The 13,862-nt window shown below is 41.1% G+C and overlaps 1 protein-coding gene across 29 annotated transcripts in view; it reads right to left on the reverse strand.

Moving 5' to 3' along the window:
* The window catches only part of NEB (nebulin), a 207,241-nt gene that overhangs the window by 173,143 nt on the left and 20,236 nt on the right, over positions 1 to 13,862 (reverse strand). For all 29 annotated transcript variants that reach the window (XM_032355562.1, XM_032355564.1, XM_032355560.1 and 26 more), the window contains exons 11-20: positions 10,227 to 10,331; positions 9,487 to 9,594; positions 6,675 to 6,791; positions 4,712 to 4,816; positions 4,518 to 4,625; positions 4,321 to 4,425; positions 3,817 to 3,915; positions 2,673 to 2,777; positions 1,558 to 1,665; positions 1,356 to 1,469 (exon numbers count right to left, since the gene is read on the reverse strand). In XM_032355562.1, the coding sequence (XP_032211453.1) occupies positions 1,356 to 1,469; positions 1,558 to 1,665; positions 2,673 to 2,777; positions 3,817 to 3,915; positions 4,321 to 4,425; positions 4,518 to 4,625; positions 4,712 to 4,816; positions 6,675 to 6,791; positions 9,487 to 9,594; positions 10,227 to 10,331 (1,074 nt within the window). The remainder of the gene's footprint in view (positions 1 to 1,355; positions 1,470 to 1,557; positions 1,666 to 2,672; positions 2,778 to 3,816; positions 3,916 to 4,320; positions 4,426 to 4,517; positions 4,626 to 4,711; positions 4,817 to 6,674; positions 6,792 to 9,486; positions 9,595 to 10,226; positions 10,332 to 13,862) is intronic.

The raw sequence follows: 13,862 nt of genomic DNA on the forward strand, positions 1-13,862 counted from the left end.
GTTGAAGGAAGAAAATCAAAGAAAAATGTATCTCATGGTTTAAAAGCCTTTCCCGTCATTGTATACTTAACCAAAAAGGTAAATTTTATATTTTTTTCAGCATTTACTTTCCACAAGGCAAAAGAGGCAGAATGAATATGGTGGAGTTTCATGTCTTGAAGAATCTAGTCAGCTGGGGAACCTGGGTGGCTCAGTGGGTTAAGCCTCTGCCTTCAGCTCAGGTCATGATCTCGGGTCCTGGGATTGAACCCCGCATCGGGCTCTCTGCTCGGCAGGGAGCCTGCTTCCCCCCACTCTCTCTATGCCTGCCTCTCTTCCTGCTAGTGGTCTCTCTCTGTCAAATAAATTAGTAAAATCTTAAAAAAAAAATCTAGTCAGCTAATAACCACGTACATACTTGTGTTATTTATTGTAATAGTCCTCAGTCAGAATATACCACAGTGTGCCAACGCTGCTAAGCAATTTTTTGTCTTAAAATAATTCTGTCCACTTGAATGTGTTTGAAAGAAAATGAATTTTTTAAATAGTGCAAAATTAAGTAAAAGATATAAGGTGGACCGTAGATACTAAGGCACAGTCCTAGAAAAGTATTCAGTTCAGCCCTTGATGAAAATGTGTTTTACAACACATTTGGAAGTTGGCTAATATTTTTCCTCCTAAGTAATTATACACGATAAGGTGGTTTTTCCATTTTGTTATAGGTATCATGTATTTCTACAGTCTTAATTCTCCCATACAGAAATCCAAAAATATACTCAGTGAAGACAAACATAAATGATATAGAATAAGGAGTATTTTTCTGCTGTGAGTTAAAGAAGTAATTTTTATAAAGAGTTTAATTTTAATATTTAGGTCTTTAAAATGAGATCAGTATTTTATAGACTACTTAAAGTAAAATATTTTTCTCTTGAGGTTATGATTCATCTAGTTTTCCTACTTTATTGTTCTTTTGCCTGATTTTCTCACTTCTTGCCTTTTATTTTTCTATATATATTTTTGCAAAGTACCTGAAGTCAGATCGTGACATGGAATGACTATGTACTTATACATACTGAGATATTAAGCTCATTTCTGGGAAAAGCAATGAAGAAAACGCTATTGCTAGTATATTTTCTCCCTAATGAAACAGAAGGCATGAAAAAGATTAAGGAAACATTTACAGTATTCACTCATGTCTCAAAGTACAGAGACATCCTAAGAATGAGGAACTTAATCATCTTTTCCCCATGGGATTTCGGGTTTGACTTGTCCTCCTGAATCTGAGATTTCATTTAGGCTAACGTCCCATCTGAAGTTGCATTAAACAGTAAGTGTAGCCACATCTGAAAATAAGAGTGATTTACATAGACACTCACATCACTCTGGTTTTTGGCCGCCTTCAAAGAGTGCAGCATCTTGGGATCATCATTGATGCTCAGGGCTCCAATCATTTTCCCTTTATTTTTCTCATAGTCTTTCTTGTACATCACCTGTAAAGACATCACATGTGCTGGTTCCCACCCACCCAGAACCATCACTGCGGGCCCCCTGCCCAGGCGCCCAGGCCACCACACTCACATCGCTGGCGATCTTGCTGTTGGCCTTGGCTGCCAGCAGGGGAATGGCGTCCACTTTAATGTCGAATTTCTTCGCTTTGCTCTTCTCCCAGTCATGCTTGTAGACATTCTGGACAGAAACATTTTAACAAAGGAATCAGCAAAAATGATATGCATGTTTACCACACTTTAAAGACTAATGAGCATCTCAATACTCAGGCTTAATGCAAAATAAATGGACCGTTTCTATTGTCCAGAAAATCGTGTATATTTCAGTTACTTCTCTTCAAGCTGAAGCTTCTAACTTCCCAAGTTCAAGGTTCTCTACTCCTCACTAGAATCCTTCATCAAATTAACCTCATTTTAGCGACCATACTAATATCTGATTCCTAACACTGAGTACTTCACAGAGTGGCACAAATGTTCGATAGTTAATTTACTTTTTGTGATCTAAAGATATCACTTTCATTTGATCTCAAAGTCCTCTGAAAGGTCCTGAATCATTACAATACTCATTGATGTTGGATAACCTAAGTACTTATTTATAGAATTGTGGAAGAAACAGAGATCTACCCTACTTCTCCAAGGGGAATTTGACTTTTCTCTATAATTAATTTTTGAAAATGAAAGGTAGCAATGGATACTTGGCCTTAATGCCTTTTGAATACCCTGTATATCTTAGTGTAAGCTCTCTTACATGTAGAAATGAGCACCATTTATGGGAAATAAGGGGCATTACACATCTGAGGAATAAATAAAATGAAACTGTATCTAAAAAACCAGGCCCTGGGTGAAAATTAATTATAGCATAGCATAAATGAATATATGGCTAAAATCTCTAACAGTATGATTCACAGTTACACCTACATGAGTGGTGGCATTTGGAGGGTTGGTTAAAACATACTAAGACTAAAAAAAAACCATACTAAGACTGTCTGATTGTATGAAGTTACTTACAACATTGCTATCTACATTTACAAGGTGAATCAAAGATACGTGGGCAGAGGCACAGGGACGTGATACACAGGTTAAATGTTCTTCCCATCATGAACACAGACGTGTTTATTCAGTGAAGCAATCCAGAAATAAAAGCACAGGTCGTCAGGATAGCCCATGGCATAGGATACGGGAACTTACATCACTCAGGTTATAGGCGTTGACCTTGTGCTGGAGGAGGGCAGGAGTATCTGGAGGTATGTGGCACTTGAACTTTTCACTTTCATGCTTTGCTTTGTAGTTTAGCTGAGACAGAAAGTGAGAGAGACAGACAGAGAGGGAGAGAGACAGACAGTAAAGGAGACAATTAGTTCTAAAGAAGAACTGTTCCCAAATACAAAAACCTTGTGTGGTACATTTCATAAAATAAAATGTAAAATACATTTTGTTGAAATAACTGACAGCGTTGTTAAGATCGAGACACAAGTCCAGAACTAGGGTGGGCCACTCTGCGTTATTGATAACACGGGTGATATCACATCTGTCACTGGCATAGGACTGTCCTGGAAGGTGGTGGCTGTCTCACATATGCTCCCTCTCCAATCATACCACAATCGGCCCTGGGAATCAGGGGACTCTGAGACTCACAGCCCTTTCTCTCTTACCATTGTCAAAGCTCACTTTCTGGGAACACGTTCTAACAAACCTGGTTATGTCCCCACATGTACATTATGGTTGTTAAGACTCTTATGTGAAGACTTGATTTCTGGTCATATATTGACTGAGGTTACTTTCACTGTTTTGTTTAGTTCAACACAAGCTTGGAAGTTCATACTTAAAACTCATGTGATAAAACTTATCTCAAAAACTCAATTTCCCAAAAATGTATTTGAGACAGCGACATCTCATGTATTGAATATCCACTCTGGGCCAGGGTGTTTCCTATGCTCATACCTCCTGCCATTTACTCTTCCAAGCAACCACAAATTAGAAAAGGGAAATAAGAGGCATAGAGAGGTTCAACAATTTGCCCGTGCTGCCAGTTTGTAAAGACAGAGCTGGAATTTTACCCAGTCTTGTCTGACTCAAGAACTCATGTTCTTTCCAGGGCAGTAACGTACATCAGTTCCCCTTCTAGAACCAACTATCACTGATACCCATACAAGAAGATGCAAGGCAAGAAATAAGGAGATATTTTAGGTGATTACGAATATAGACAAGTTAAATTTGCTAAAATGTACTTAGCCTTTTTTTGGTAAATGTGACAAGTCACTGGATTTTATCTGCAGAGTTATGATAGGTTATCCCTCCCAACTGGATTTCCTACATATTTAAAGGAACTTACATCACTCAGTTGTTTGGAATTGACTTGGGCTTGCACCAGAACAGGAGAGTCAGTGACTTGAGTGAATTTTGTCTTATCTGGATGGACTTTGTAGGTATGCTATGGAGGAAAAAGGAATCATTTTAGCAGTCAAATCCAAGTTGGCCTAGAGGCCAAGCAAGGAGAATCCATTCCCCAAAGGAAAAGCAACTTGTAGTTCATCAAACCCATGGCTCTCTTCTGATTAAACGGCTCTGTTTTTGACAGATACTTTCACATCTGTACAAGAAACTTTCTCGTTCTTCAAATTTCCGATAACCCTCCTTTGGGGAAATGAACTAGAACTACCTCTTGAAATGTATGGATGACAATAGGGGAAATCAGTTCATCTACTACAAGATAAATTTTGTTTCTTGCAATTTCCTTGCTCGTGTTTATTTGAGAAGTGTTTTAACACTGTAGGAATTTCTTGACCCCTAGAGGCCGCAGGCGGCAGGACGTTCCAAGTTCCTATCACAGACTTACATCTTTACACTGATCCAGTTTCTTGATTGCTTCATATTCTTGAGTTATAGTCTGGGGGAAGAAGCCTTTGCCTTTGTCTTCTTCATATTCTGCTTTGTAGTTTTTCTAGGAGGAAAAGAAATCAGATACAAGGATGCAACCATTTATTCATGCCCTAAGGACGTGTTGGAAAGCTACCTGATTGTCTTAGTACTTACGTCACTGTTTTGAGCTGAAACTTTCATGCAGTGCGTATGGTATGGATCCTCAAAGCTGCCAACATAATGTCCCAAAATATTCTTCAAGTAGGAATCTTTGTATTTAGTCTGAAAGACAAAACACATTTCATGTATTTATTGGGAGAAATAATGGATCTTTTCTTAACAGAAGTAGTAACCACAGGACTGCTTACATCACTAGTGAAGTTGTGCAGAACTGTATCAAGTTGAAATTTGGGGGTTTCACAGTAATTTATGCTCTTTGCCTTTGTCTTTTCATAGTTCTCCTTGTATAGTTTCTGTCAAAGAAAAAAAATCAGTTAAAGCAGATTCCTGTCACTCCCACACTGATTGTAACACTTGTATTTCCCAACACTCAACAAAAGAAGAAGGAAAAAAAAATATATCGCCTGTCAACTGTCTTAAAAATTGACAATCAGACATTGGGGTGTGGTGAATAATAAATTTCTTCTATTAGCAATGACTGTAAAGCTTAGGTTTTCAATGGTCACCAAAAGATCTAGAAACTAATACATGGCCTCAGACCAAGACCTTAGTTGTGGCGAGTTGTGTGTATTTTAGCTCTGCTAGGTCTTTCCTTCCCCAACTCACACACTCCTCCCTCACTGATGGTGTCACGACAGACACGAATATTCTGAGCAAAAGTGATTTTTTTTTTTAAGATTTTATTTATTTGACAGAGAGAGAGAAATCACAAGTAGGCAGAGAGGCAGGCAGAGAGAGAGGAGGAAGCAGGCTCCCCGCGGAGCAGAGAGCCCGATGCGGGGCTTGATCCCAGGACCCTGGGATCATGACCCGAGCCGAAGGCAGCGGCTTTAACCCACTGAGCCACCCAGGCACCCCAAAAGTGATTTTTTTTTTTTAATAAACCTTCACAAAAAAGTTGAGTATCTGCTGAGAAGTACACGCACTCTCTTCCTCCTTCCACCAAGGGAAAAGCCTTCTGCAAACAGACAGTGGATCTTAAAATTACAGTGTACCCAAGACCCCAGATGATAAAGCCACTCACTCTTCTTCTCCGCTAGGATGTCAATTTAGCTCTAACAATAATAATAAACAACTATTGATTTTAAAGGCGCAACTGAGAAAGTAGGTCTTGTCACTTTCTCAGGTTGGGTTTGGAGACTGCAACTGGTGCTATTTGGTTTTCAAATTTTTATATTGTTCTCTTTATCAGCAAAGGAGATTTCAATCCAGACTTTTAGATGTTTGCTAAAGATGACCTTCATCTAGGAAACAGGAGACCTGCTTTGCACTGATTTCCCAACAGGGCTATTTGGACAGACACACTGACTCTCACCTGCTACCCCAACTCCATTCACCCCCTTCCTCAATCACATGTACACATTTCTATGGTGCTGACTTAATTTGAGGGACAAAGAAAACTAACCTGCAGAGAGAACCGTATAATTCTCAAATACTGGAAAAGCTTAATACAGTGTAACTATAAGGGAAAAACTCAACTGATCACATGTTCAGTCTCTTTATATACAGTCAAAATGGTCTCAGGCTTCTAGTCTCTTAATGCTATTTCTCACTTATCTAATCAATTTTAAATCTAATGGATTGGTCAGACTCTTAATTCCACATGGAGAAACTCCTGTGAAGGCTCAGGGAGCCATCTTTTAAGTCATGCTGTCTGCAAATGGTTGTTTCTAGGGACACGATCTGCACAGAGAATGGTGGAGGTAAGGGGAAGAAGCGGTGAGACACGGGACATTTGTCCTTGCCCCGCTTGATGAACACAAGGGCAGGGCACACACACAACTTCATCTCTCACTCTCCTCCCGTTTCGAAGTCTCCTTCTGCCTGGGTCAGATCACATGTATTTCCTACAGTGTACTCTTTGCCCATATGGAAGCTCAGGCACCAGAGCCTATAAGCAAATAAGGATTTCTCTGCCCACTGAGCTAAATCCATAGGCCCCCCCAAAACTGACATACATCATACTCAGAGGCATTCCTGTCTTCCTGTGGGTAAATGGTTCCAGAGGAACTGCGACACTAGAATCTTAAAGTATTTGCAAAGTTATATATGCATTTAGTCATTTAGTTATATATGTATTATAGGAGCAAAATCTCATCTATCCGGCAGCTAAGGTTAAAAAAAAACACTTTTTGACAAGAATGTACTTACATCACTCAGGGCATTTCCTGCCGCCTTCAGCTGCTGGAGCAGTGGGTTCTCTGAAGCAGGAAGTACATTATAATCTGCTTTTCCCTTATTCTTTTCATAGTCTTCTTTGTATTTTACCTGTAGGAGTAAAATAAAATGAGAAAGTAATGCTGTGGGTTATTTTTGCTCTCGTCTCTATTATGGATATTATGACATGGTTTCGCAATCAATTTTCTCTCTAGAAGAGTGGCAGCTTGACATTTTACAAACAAAATACTCCTAGTAGCTCATAACAGCAGCAGAGCAAGTGCATCAATTTCCAGGCTAACTTCTCTTCCCATTCATTTATTCATTCAAAAATGTCCATAGGGGATCAATTATGCACTGGCCCTGGGACAGGTCCAAGAAAGAGTCAGACCTGGTCCCCACCCTCAAAGAGAAAAAGACACACACAGATAATGACAGAGCCTCATGTCCCAGACACTTGCTGCTCCACAACCCTCATTTAGCTCTTAGCCTCCAGCTGCCTAATTGCCAACACACTGTTAAAGAAAGCAGAGCAGAAGCATCCTCAGCCATACGCTTCATCTGTGGCTGTGCGCGAGCATGTGTGTATCTAATAATGTACCTCAGAAGCGAGAGGAAGGGGCTGGAGGCTGGATGAAGGATGACAACCTCGCTTCTTCTTTCTAGAGCCTTCCCACTGTGCACCTTCAATTCCAGCTTTAGCAGAAGCTTTTTTTTTTTTTTTTTTTAAGATTTTATTTATTTATTTGACAGACAGAGATCACAAGTAGGCAGAGAGGCAGGCGGGAGGCGGGAGGGAAGCAGGCTCCCTGCTGAGCAGAGAGCCCGATGTGGGGCTCGATCCCAGGATCCTGAGATCATGACCTGAGCTGAAGGCAGCGGCTTAACCCACTGAGCCACCCAGGCACCCTAGCAGAAGCTTTTAATGAGCGCCCCAAAGCCCCTATCACGAACATGCCCAAAGGGAGAACAAGAAACCGATCCTAGTTCTGACCCTGATCCACAGTGCCCGCCATTTATTGTGGCAACACAGCTGTAGAATACAGAACAGTTCAAAGACTCCTAGGTAGCTTACCAACATTTGAGAACCTCAAAAACCAAATATAATCAGTTTGGTCTCCAAAGGTAGGAGACACACAGCTGAAAGACAGAGGCACCACCCTCTACAGAAGCCACGGGAGACTCACAGGGAATACTCTACAGTAATGAAAAGACATAACTTTCTATCTTACAGAATTATGAGCTTTATTGGAAAATGGAACCAACCAGAAAAGGAATTCTACACACACCCTTATCTCCCTACCTACATCTGGGATATGTGGCCTCTTCTGTTTATGGATAAACTGTCAGGACTTGTGGCAAAGTTTCCCTCCTGTTAAGTACCAGAACCCTTCCCCTTTCACCTACTCAAGGATATCACTCCAGCCACTCTTTCTGCCTCAGAAAGAGATGATTTTCCTTCCACACTGTGGAATGTTCCCATCAACGCAGATACACGGTGTCTTTGCTATCTTAAAAGAATCCCCTCTTCACCCACGTATCCCTCAGCCACTACCTCATTTTCTTCTTTTCCTTTCAGGAAAACACTTTGAAAAAGCTAAGTTATATTCTTCTAAATCTCTGTTCTCATCCACTCATGAGCCCTCTCTAAGCAGACTCAACCAAGTTGCTCTTAAGTTCATCAGAGACCAGACGCTGGTAAATTCATGTCAGAAACATCTGACGCAGCTGATCACCCTCTTCTCCTGTCACTTGCTTCCCACTCTCTCCCAACTCTACTCCCACCTCATCGTGCTGATGTGTTCGTGTGGGGACACTCCGGAGCTCAGTCCTAGAGCTTTCAGTCTACACTTGCTCCCTTGATGGTGTCCAGTCTTACGATGTTAAATACTATCCATATACGGAGGTCTTCCAAATTTATACAACCCTTCCCGATATCTCCTCTGAAACTTCAGTCTTGTGCAGTCAACTGCCCACTTAACCTTTCCACTCAGATGTCGAAAAGGCATCTCGGGTCTTACATATTGGAAGCTGAGCCTATGTCTCCCCTCCAAAAATAATTATCCAGTCCTTCCGCACTCTTCCCTCTCTTGTAAAGGGAAATTCCATTCATGCAGTTGCTCAGACCCAAACTTTCTTCCCATATCCCACAACCAACCCAACAGCAGACCAGATCAGCTCTACCTTCAAAGTACATCTCATCACCTGCCCTGCTCTCCTCCTGATCCAAAACACGACTGTCTTGCACCTGGAGACTGAAATAGCTTCCTAGGTGATGAGATCTTGCTTTCACTCCTTCAGCAGAGCCAAGGGCAGGATTTGAGTCAAGTCTGATTAGCTCTGAATTATATATGCTTTCTAGTGCTAGACTGCTGAGGACTCTATTTACCGAAGTCTGCTCTATAGAGTATATGAACATATCCATGGATCTCTGTATCTTCTCTGTGACCAGATTCTCACCAATTAGTAGGAAAATAAAAAAAAATTATAATCATGAGTGTGGGAATGTCCATATTCAGAGAAGTTTGCCAACTGTATTTTCTTGAGGGAGTTCTTCTGTTGGAGAGCACAACCTTTCTACTTGTAGGTGTCAAAAGGTCCTTTATGAAATATTAAAGATAGTACTTAAGTATTGTTAATGCTCATACTAGCAAAATTTTTCAAAAATATGGTAGCCTTATAACCCCAAAGTACTTTTTTTGTTGTTGCCCAAGAACTCTTTTTTCTTCATTACTTACAAAATCAAGAGTTATAAAAAGTCCACCCCAATAAGACCATCATGACAGATGAGAGCATTTCCCCATACCTTGCTAGCTGCTACCCCAGCTTGTTTATTCACTTTGTACTCCGGTGTTTCCGTGTGCATGAAGTAGATCTGGTCTTTCATATTCTCAAAATCTTCCTGGTATTTTCTCTGTAAGACATTAAACATGCTGGAGAACTGCTGTGAGCACAGACTGTGCAAGGGTTCACACGGGGGAACAGGGGCCACTTGGGTTGCTTATGCATAGCCCTACTCCTCTTGGTTTATGCAGATCAGGTTACAATGAGAGATGGTAGGGCCATCACAAAAACAATTAGAAACTTAACTGAGACTTAGAGCAATTGTAAGAGGCTGAAACTACCCTTTAAGAAGGAGCTCCCAGGGCTAGGGGCAGAGAATTTCAGAGAAAAGGAAAAGAGTTTTTCAGTGAAGAATTTCTGGGAAGAAACTAGTCAGTTTCATAAATGTAGTTTGGGTTCCCCAGGCAAAGAATAAATTTAAAAGGGACCCTTTAACCTGTACTCACTTTGAAACCCTATTGTTCATATGAAAATTCAGGCAAGAATAATGTAATCTGAGTAAAACAGTATTTCTCAAAAGGGAAGGAAGACTGGGAGATTTCTTTCTGGTTAGGAACCCTACACAGGTCTTGTCCCCAAGAAGAGTCCATTACCTGGACTCCAATGTTCTGGTACCCCTTCAGGTGTAGTTGGGGACTAGAAGTTATAAAGGAAAGGGTCACCTTTCATCCTAAGAACATCCGGCCATTTCCTCCTACTTACTGAGCTGATGTTATCAGCATTCATTCTGGCAGTAGCAATTTCAAAGCAAGGTGTCTCACTCCATTTGCCTTTGATTTTATTTTCATAGTCCGCCTTGTATTTTTGCTATGAGAAAAAAGAAGACAAGACAAAATATAGGAAATACAGAAATTGACAAGATAGAAAAGTAGTAAATGGGAAGCTTTAAAAAACATCTTTAAAAAATTTTTTTAAATAAAAAGATATCTTGATATCTATTAAGATATCTATAAGAAGTTCTTAATAGAAGTCTTCAAACCTTCTAGCATAGTGTCAACAAGAAAGTTGAGCAGTGGGTAGAGGAAATAATTGACCCTCTTCTTGTCGAATCTGGGGACTTATTTCATTCAGAACTTACAGATATTCTCTGATGTTTGAGGGAGGAGACTCAGAAGCATACTCCACTTGTATTTCAGAGTTATAATAAAACCACTCAACCCCAGGTCTCCATGCCAGATGAACTTATTTCTGAGCTTTACCAATACTCCTGGTTATCCAGAAAGCAACACAAAAATCTGACTTACAGACTAATTTTAAGCCTTTCCAGTTGAGACTTAAAGAAATTTTAATGAGAACTGGCAAGTAATTCAAAAATTGCCCCATCTTACTCCCAAACACCACCCCACCTGAACTTCAGGCTGTGGGCATCTAGAAGACTGGAATTATGTCTTCTTTATGTTTATATCCTCAGAATCTAACACAAAATGCAGCACACACAAGTGGCCTCATAAATGGCCTCATAAATGCATGCTCAAATACACTGAATTGAGCTGAGTCAATGATATGTGGCTTCAAACTACCTTGGCCTTATACTGCTCTTAGAATAAAATTAAATTACTCAATACCAAATGTGGGCATATAAGCCAAAGCCAGAGCTGGGTTACAGCAATTTCCCCTTCTTGGGAAATGTGTTAACAGATACAACCAATGAGCCTCAAGGTTTCTGCACACCTACAACCCTACTATACTCTTCAAGAGAAAAGGAAGTTGCTTTCTAGTATACCTTTAACAGAACCAGTGCCAAGGAGAAGTGATGTGCTGAACCAGTGAGTATGAGTTAAAGGATGCTCAATCCTTTCTCAAATGCACATACCCTTTCTTCTCAAGAGCTTAATATGCCAATCAATAGCCAAGTGTTTTTCATAACTATAAATTTTAGAGTCCTGGGCCTGAGTCCAGAAGCTCTGGGCCCAAGACTGGACTCTTATCATTACCAAAGGTGTGACTTAGCTTCTCCAAGTTTCAGGGTTCTCAACCATAGCACCAACAACCTTCCACATTAAGATTAAAAAGTTCATACCCTTAAGAGTCCTAAACAAATGTAGGGTACAGTAACTCTAACAACTATGATGATAACACTGATAGCATAACAGAGTGAGAAACTGGAGAAATCTGTGTGAGTATGCTTTGATAGAAATCTTTGTTGAGATAATATTTACATTAAAGTACCAATTAATGTGTACTCTCCTCTCGTGAAGCTTTAAAAAAATTGTAGTCAACTTTTCAGTCGATCAAAACAGACTTAACTCAGTCAAAAAGGATTTTTCAATTGGCTGATTGCCTATAGAAGTATTTCTAAACTTTTGGGGGATGAGACCTCTTCAGATATCTGAGAAAGCTATAAAATGCCCATAAACACAACTTAGAGAATTCTTTTTTTCTTTTTAAAAGATTTTATTAATTTGGCAGAGAGAGACACAGTGAGAGATGGAACACAAGCAAGGGGAGTGGGAAAGGGAGAAGCAGGCTCCCCACAGAGCAGGGAGCCCGATGCAGGGCTGGATTACATGACCTGAGCCGAAGGCCGACACCTAACTGACTGGGCCACCCAGATGCCCCACAGAGAATTCCTGAATTACATGCGCCCCAGGTTTAGATCTCCAATCTACATTCTTGGTGGGGGATATTGCCATTCTTCTGCTTGGTGTCAAAGGAAAACAACTCCAGTATTAGGGGGTAGGGGAAACAGAGCCTGATGCATCTCTAAAACTTCGTAATATAATTTAAAATTGAGAAGGCAGTATTCTTTTTTTTTTTTTTAAAGATTTTATTTATTTGTCAAAGACAGAGTGTATAAGCAGAGGGAGCTATAGGTAGAGGGAGAAGCAGGCTCCCCACTGAGCAAAAAGCCTGATGTGGGACTCAATCCCAGGACCCTAGGATCACGACCTGAGCTGAAGGCAGAGGCTTAACCAACTGAGCTACTCAGGTGTCCCCACTGCAGACATTCTTAATGAGGTCAAAACATGGGGTCATTATGGAGAAATAATAAGAAAATCATATATGTAGATTTGTTAAAAGAAAATTAAGTAAAAATTAATTCTCACATTAAGATACAGATATCCGTTGTTTTAAAAAGATATTAAAACAAGATGCAGGGGTGCCTGGGTGTCTTAGTTAGCTAAATGTCAGACTCTTGGATTCAGCCCAGGTCGTGATCTCAGGATCATGAGACTGAGCTCTGAGTCAGGCTCCACACTGGGTATGGAGCCTGCTTAAGATTGTCTCTCTTGCCTTCTGCCCCTTCCCGACGCCCTACCCCACTCGCACATTCTCTCTCCGAAAAAAAGTAAAATAAAACAAGACGCAGAACAAGAGTTTAAGACCCCAGCACCCTCACCCAAAGTCCTCCCCAACTTCTCTCTCTTCATGAACCAGTAGCTAAAATGGGTCAGTTTGGAGGTGGATCTCTCACCATGCACCCCTGACTACTCGCAGGTCTGGGAAGATTTTCACTACAAGCGACTGAGGCTACAGCTTGTTAACTGTTGAAAAAGTTATGGCCTTCCCCTTCATTTATAGGTAGGAGAGGAGTTGAAAGAATAAAGGCCTGCCGCTTGAGGAATGAGAGAAAGAGAGAGGTATGTGTCTGCATGGGACCTCCTCTGTCCAGAAGCGGTTGACTCTACCTGCCTGTCAGCAAGGCCTGAGTGTTTACGTGGTACACAGAGACGTTAACTGTACCAGGGGCCCCACACCCAACCTTCCCTCCAGCTCCCCCCAGTCCTTCTGTCTGACTGTCATGTTCCAAGTCAATCAATGGAAACCTGGCAGCAAGAATGGATTTAACCTCCTCTAGGATTCTGTGTTTGTTCATTTACCAGAGGACAGCACATGGGGTCAGTTCAAGCTCTGGAACACCTTCTGTGGGCAAGAGAGTAACCGCAGGTCGATAGATGCAGTAAAATTGCTTCCTCAGACCGTAGCTCCTCCTCCTCAGAAATGAGCTGAGAGGCTTGTGTTAGGCCACAAACTAGACACCCTAATGTCCTTCTTAAACACATGGCTTTATTTCTGACTTTCCACATCTGCATCTGTGGTTTTGATGTGGTTATCAAATGGAAGGACGACAAAGCCCGTTAGTTCATCACACTTCACTCTGCGAGTGGCTAAATACTAGGACTTCGGACAGCTTCCTTCACAGAAATGCGATCCTCTCACGCAGCTGGAGGGGGTCCCGACTGACATTTTCATTGCCCATAGTGGCCCCAGGGCCGCTTTCCTAACTCAACCAAATCTCTTCTGATGGAACCAATGGAAGTCTCTCCCTAAGTCTTTGTGATAGAGGACCTTCCATGGTATTAGAAGATCAGAGTTGGGCATCTTTGTGGTGTGCAG

The sequence above is a fragment of the Mustela erminea genome, chromosome 8 (assembly GCF_009829155.1).
Source record: "Mustela erminea isolate mMusErm1 chromosome 8, mMusErm1.Pri, whole genome shotgun sequence".
Taxonomy (NCBI): domain Eukaryota; kingdom Metazoa; phylum Chordata; class Mammalia; order Carnivora; family Mustelidae; genus Mustela; species Mustela erminea.